This window comes from Otolemur garnettii, unplaced genomic scaffold, assembly GCF_000181295.1.
Source record: "Otolemur garnettii isolate 467f Iridium unplaced genomic scaffold, OtoGar3 scaffold00054, whole genome shotgun sequence".
Classification (NCBI taxonomy): Eukaryota; Metazoa; Chordata; class Mammalia; order Primates; family Galagidae; genus Otolemur; species Otolemur garnettii.
The window spans coordinates 4,631,001-4,637,855 of NW_003852449.1; the positions used below are offsets into that span (position 1 = coordinate 4,631,001).

The following is a 6,855-nucleotide window of genomic DNA, read 5'->3' on the forward strand; positions in this document are numbered from 1 at the left end:
AAAAAAAAAAAGAAAAAACGGGGGAAAAAAATATATGATGACTTTATATATGTGTGTGTATATATATATTTATTTATTTATGCGCTCCCCCCCCCCACACACACACACCAAGGGACAGTCTTAGCTACCCTGAGATTGAGTGCCCTGGCATCATAGCTCAGAGCAACCTCAAACTCTTGGGCTCAAGCGATTGTCTTACCTCAGCCAGGTAAGACAATTTTTTGGTTGACAAAAAATTAAAAGAATAATAATATATAATATATGATTATTATATTTGTGTAAACAATTCTATTAAATTGGTTTTGTATGAAACATTTGGGGACTTTTTCATGTTTCTGTTAAGATAAGTAGGGTATTAGAGTTATGTTTGTTCTCTTCCCAAGATTTATATTTGCTCCTTTCCTGATACTTTACTTTTTTGTTTTTTTGAGATAGGGTCTTGCTGTATTGTCCAGGCTGGGATACAGTAGTATTAGCCTAGCTCCTTCAAACTCCTGGGTTCGAGTGATTCTCTTGCCTCCGCCTCCCAAGTAGCTGGGACCTGACTAATTTTCCATTTTTAGTAGAGATAGGGTCTCTTCTTTCTCAGGCTGGTTTCAAACTCCTGAGCTCAAGCAATCTATCCACCTCAGCCTCCCAAAGTACTAGGATTACGGGTGTAAGCTACTGCCCAAGCTAAAGAAATTTTTTTTTTTCAAATTTGAACTGACAGAAAAAATCTCACTAACATGTTTGTATGAAGTATTACCTTTGAGAATGAAACAATTTATAACTTTGTTCAAAAAGCCATGCCAGTTTTTAACATGCTGTTATTTTTATTTCCTAATGAAAGACTCTTTCAAATTTTAAGATTGGCATTAAAAAGAAAAAAAAAATTACACTTAAGGTATTGACTCCAATGTAGATTTAGTCATGATGTATACAGTAACAGAGGCAAGGGTCTAAAAAAGCAAAAATGTTTTTCTGTCTCTTTGAAACCCCCTGGCCCTTTGGTTGGAGCATAGGTCAGGAGATTGTCTGTGCTGGAGAAGGGGTCGGTCTGTACCTTCAACTACGGTTAAAATAGCCTAAAGCGGAAACCTCTCCCGCTCCTTAAAAGTTCTATATTTCTACTTGTCAGGACGATGGCACTTTATGACAGGACTCTCCATCCTCATCATTTTGCCAACAAATTAATAAATCTTCCTCTCCTCCTCAAATCATTCCTGCCACAGCTGCAGCCTTGGGAGCAGGTGTTGAGCTTTCAGTAACATCAGGGTCACAAAGTTCCTGAAGAGTTTCCCAGCCCAAGATCTGATTCCAAATTGGTATTTTTTTCCTGTTTGGTTCAACTAAAATTTTCTGGTTTACCACGTGCCAAACACAGTGATGGGCACTGCTGGTATGAAGACAGATGGCATGGCTGTCAGCCTGAAGGGAGCTGGAGTGCAGCAGAAGGGGTCTTTTTCTTTCTTTTTTTTTGAGACAGAGCCTCAAGCTGTCATCTTGGGTAGAGTGCAGTGGTGTCACAGCTCACAGCAACCTCCAACTCCTGGGCTCAAGCGATTGTCCTGCCTCTACCTCCCAAGTAGCTGGGACTACAGGCACCCACTGCAACAGTTGGCTATTTTTTGTTGCAGCCATCATTGTTTGGTGGGCCTAGGTTGGATTTGAACCTGCCAGCTTAGTTGTATGTGGCTGGTGCCTTAGCTGCTTGAGCCACAGGTACCGAGCCAAAAGGTGTCATTTTAACATAGTGATAAGTATTCTGATAGAGCTGGTAGGTACTTTGTCTTGTATCAGTCTAAGGGGCCGGTTTTAGCTCAGTCCAAGGATTTATGAAAACCTTCTCAGAGATGAACTCCCACCTTGAACACTGAATGAGTAGAGTAAGAGATATATCCTACTTTTCTTGGAGGTCTCCAGAGAATTATACACTTTATATAATGCCAAGCTTTGTTTGTTAGTGTTTACATGTATTTAGGGGGGCATTATATAACGGAAAATATAGTCTGATTATTTCATAAGTTTCTTTTTTTTTTTTGAGACAGAGCCTCAAGCTGTCCCCCTGGGTAGAGTGCTGTGGCATTACAGCTCACAGCAACCTCCAACTCCTGGGCTCAAGCGAGTCTCCTGCCTCCGCCTCCCAAGTAGCTGGGACCACAGGCGCCCACCACAACGCCCGGCTATTTTTTGGTTGCAGCCGTCATTGTTGTTTGGCAGGTCCGGGCTGGGGATTTGAACCCGCCACCTTAGGTGTACGTGGCTGGCGCCTTAGCCGGTTGAGCTATAGGTGCCAAGCCTATTTCATAAGTTTCTTAAGTGAATTCCTCCTTTCTCCCCCCGCCTTACCAACTCTTAACAGAATTAGTGGGAAAATTTTCCATGGTGCAGGATCATTTCTTTTCTCCCACGGCCTCTGGCAAAACTTTTATAAGGGCAGTTCTGAAGGGTTTCTTGGACCAGGTCCTTCTACGAAGAAAACTTATAAGCCAGGCAATGGTGGCTCACTCCAGTAATTCATGCACTTGGGAGGCTGAGGTGGGTGGATTGCCTGAGCTCACTGGTTCAAGACCAGCCTTAACGAGAGTGAGACCATATCTCTAAAAACAACCGGGCATCGTGAAGGGTGCCTGTAAGTCTCAGCTAATTGGGAGGCTGAGGCAGAAGGATCACTGAACCCAAGAATTTGAAGTTGCTGTGAGCTAAGATGTCACAGCTCTCTACCAAGGGTGATCAAGTGAGACTGTCTCCAAAAAAAAAGAAGAAGAAACTAAGTATGACTAGGGGGAGGCTCTTTAAAAATTTTAAACTACTTCTGTAAAACTTTGACTTTGGAGGATAACTCTTTTTTTTTTTTTTTTTTTTTTTTGAGTCAGAGTCTCACTTTGTTGCCCTGGGTAGAGTGCCATGATGTCATAGTTCACAGCAACCTCAAACTCTTGGGCTCAAGCAATTCTCTTGCCTCAGCCTCCCAAGTAGCTGGGACCGCAGGTGGCCAGAACAATGTCCAGCTAGCTTTAGAGATGGGTCTCGCTTTTGCTTAGGCTGGTCTCAAACTCCTGAGCTCAGCTAATCTGCCTGTCTTGGCCTCCCAGAGTGCTGGGATTACAGGCATGAGATAACTCTTGGCAGCTCCTGACTGTTCCCTCTGATCTGGGCTCTGCTGATCCTTCTGTCTTTTCTTTAACACAGTTCCAGTCACATGTTCATCTGTTCCTCTGTGCCATGACTGAGTTCTCCAAGCTTTCTGTGTCCTGTGTACCTGGTTCTATTTTAGCCACCTGACCTACCATGGCTTCAGCTTTTAGGCTCTGATCTGCTGACCTGGTCACTGCACAGCCAGCCTCCTGCTTCACAGAGACTGGGCTGCCCTGGCCCTGCAACTAGTCCTGGGGCTGGGAATGGTGTTGCTTGGCCATGGTGACCCTCTGTGCTTTTCCCCAGTACACATATATGGGTGGGGCAAAGCCAAGATGGGAAAGAGAAAGAAAAGGGAAACCCTTTAGAGAAGATCTGGAGTTTCTGGGAGAAAGAGCGTATATTTAAGAACAGCTCTCCAGGCACAGTGGCTCTTCCCTGTAATTCTAGTATTCTGGGAGGCTGAGGCTGATGGATTGCCTGAGCTCTTGAGTTTGAGATCAGCCTGAGCAAGACCCAGATCTTGTCTCTACAAACAGCCAGGCATTGTGGTGGGCGCCTGTAGTCCCAGCTCCTTGGGAGGCTGACTTAAGAGGATCTCTTAAGCCCAAGAGTTTGAGGTTGATGTGCGCTGTTGGGCGACAAGGTGAGACTCTGTCTCAAAAAAGTAAAAACAAAAAAAACCCACAGTCCAGTTCATTTCTTTTCTTAAATATTTGAATGCCTTGTATGGGTCGGGCATTGTGCTGAGTAAGAGTAAAAGATGAGTAAGGAAGATATTTGGGATACTTGGGATTCCAAAAACTGTTGATCCAGAACAAAGCACTTTACAGCATTACAGTTTTTATCCCTCTTGCTGTCATACTTGTCACATAGTTTTATGCTAGGTAAGGAAGGTTTTATGGAACACATTCTTGCTATTATCCTAAGTTAGGTTTCAAAGTTACTCAGAATTCCATGTATGGGTTGAAGCTGAGTTTTAGTTACCACACTGTGAATTTAGGGATTATTGGGCAGTGACTAGGTCTAATGTAAAGTATGCATTCAATACCCCTTGTGTATCAAGGCTATCGAAACAGAGGGAATGATTTCCTATACTTGGTAGATGCTTTCATGTTCTGGAAACAAGACTGTCAGGAAAACATCAAAGTTTGCAGATGTTGGTGAAATTAGTAGTTCAGTTTCTGAACTCCTTATTAGCTGGATGTTAGTAATCCTGGGAGGCAGCCTACCCTCTTAGGAGAAATTGATTGAGAGACTCATGTATTCAATAAGGTGACAGAAAATGGTGCTATTAACAAGAATCACCAAAAGAGTTTGGATGTGTCTTGAGAGACAAAAATAGAAACAAAAAAGACCAAGCTATTTGTCATATTAACCCGAAGAGAAAGTTTGGGTTAACCACATTAAAAATCTCCATTCTGTACTTGTGGCCTTGATAATAGAGTCTGCAGCACATTGAAACAATGCTTTGCAAACACTGTGAATAGCTAGGACAATTCTCTGAGTTCCCAGGGAATGTGCACGACATACGACATGTGTGATGAAACAGAACGTGACTCGGAATCAGATACGACTTGGATGAGAATCAGATAAGCTGAGGGAGAAACAGAAGGAGCAGGAAGAGCCTGACACAATTAAGGGAGAAAACTGTTTCCTAATTATAGAAATTTCCTTATTTATCTGTTTTGGTATTTTTATCTGTTAGACATGTATTTATATAATGTGTATTTTTTCCTAATTCTGTCCCAGGGTCTGATGGCTATTGATTGTCCATATACTGGCATTGTGGACTATCGGCAGGTGGCTTTGTCGTTTGCCCAGGATTTCCAAGAAGCAGGTGGCTCTGTCTTGACCAACTTCGAAGTAAAAGATATTGAAATGGCTAAAGAAAGCCCTTCTAGAAGTAAAGATGGTGAGCCATCCATGTCTTTTCTGTTGAATACAGTCCATGGTTCCACGTCTGTTCCATATCCATATTTCCCAGGCATTGAAAATACTCAGTAAAAAAAATAAAAACCAATAAAAAGTAAGGATAATTCAGACTTAAAAAATATATAACAGCTGTTTGTGTAGCATTTACATTATAAGTAATCTAGGGATGATTTAAAGTATGTGGAGAATATGTGTAGGTTATATGCAAACACGATGCCATGTTTCATTGAGTGACTTAGGCATCTGTGGATTTGGCTATCAGTGGAGTTCCTGGAACCTGTCCTCCATGGATTCTGAGGGATGACTGTACTTGAACTGACTTCTTAAAAAAACTTGGTATTATTTTTGTCTGGAGTAGGGCTGGTGGGAGGGCTATAAGAGCTAGGCTACAGTGGGTAGAGATGTGGGTACAGAGAGTCAAGGGTCAGGGGTGAGATGGATGTGGGAGAATCGGGACTTTGGAAGGTCTTGTGCAATAAAAGTAGGCACTGATCAGACACTTCTGACTGGTGCTAAAATCTGGCAAGACTGTTTATAGAAAATTAGCCCCCAAACATTCCCTACACCATGGGTTAGCGTCAGAATCCGTTGGCATTGCTTGTTAAAAATGCAGATTTTAGCATCACCCAGACTTACTGAATCAGATTGTCCTGGAATAAGCCTTTAGTAATTCTTATATACACCCAAGTTTCAGAATGAAAGCCCAAGGTCATAAAATGGCTTGGCCATGCTGAACTACCTCCCCTTCCCTATTCAAGGGGAACTAAATCTAACTCTATACTTAGAGTTTGTTTTGTTTTGCTTAGAAAACATTAATTTTTTTTTTTTAATGGAATGAAAGATTTGTAAGCTCCTATTTGCTATTGGGAAATTTGAAGGAGAAGAAAAGTAGTGCTCTGCTTTTTCTTCCATGTTGAGTTTTTAAGGGTATCTAGCTCATCGGAATCATTCTTTCAGTGTCCTTCTGAATTCTGAGATGATAAGGAAATTTTAAAATCATTAAGGTTGTCATAGGTAGGTAGCATAAATGAATCACATTTCTATTACAGGTAGATTGTAGTCTTCATTCGCCATTCATGTGCTTTTATAAGACTGAAAGCCAGTGTATCTGAGTGTGAACTAATTTTGCAAATGGGCAGTTTATTATGAGAAGTTTTTGTGTCATGATAACTCTTTCTTCTCTAAACAACCTCGAACCTGTAAGGAATCACGTAACCGCACTTGAACACAAGTTTCTCCTACCATAGCTTCTAGTCCAGTGGGAAAGTAAGTACTTAATGATAATCCACTGTACAGCACGATTTCCAGGATCATACTTTAGAGAAAAACTGGGACCGCCTGTGTTGGACCAGAGGAGGGAAATGGTTTAATAAGCATAGATTAGATGAGTTTAAATAAATAAAACAAGCTAGAAATATGCTAGCGTTTTATATATTGTCAGATATGAACTAGTTTCATCTTATTATTTGGTAAAAAGCTTCAGAATGAAAAGTAAGGTGCAGTCATGGTTATGAGAAAGAAGTCATTTAAGTTTGTTACTAGTATAACAGTTCAAATAGTTGGCCTTGTGGTGCTAAACATAGATCTTTTACCAATTTTTTTTCTTTTCAGGAATGAAATATCCAATTCTTATAAAGAATACAAAGGTAAAGATTCTTCAACAAAACCGTTGTTTACTTTCATTCCCTCCCCTTTTCTAAAACATGAATTAACTGACGTTGCTGTATTTTAAAACATTGAATGAAATTTAATGTAAAACTAGGGCGGTGCCTGTGGCTCAGTGAGTAGGGCTCCGGCCCC

The 6,855-nt window shown here is 41.2% G+C and overlaps 1 protein-coding gene across 1 annotated transcript in view; it reads left to right on the forward strand.

The window, feature by feature from the left end:
• Positions 1 to 6,855, forward strand: part of L2HGDH (L-2-hydroxyglutarate dehydrogenase) — a 29,857-nt gene that overhangs the window by 9,994 nt on the left and 13,008 nt on the right. The window contains exons 5-6 of the mRNA XM_023514528.1: positions 4,873 to 5,035; positions 6,667 to 6,701. Of these exons, the coding sequence (XP_023370296.1) occupies positions 4,873 to 5,035; positions 6,667 to 6,701 (198 nt within the window). The remainder of the gene's footprint in view (positions 1 to 4,872; positions 5,036 to 6,666; positions 6,702 to 6,855) is intronic.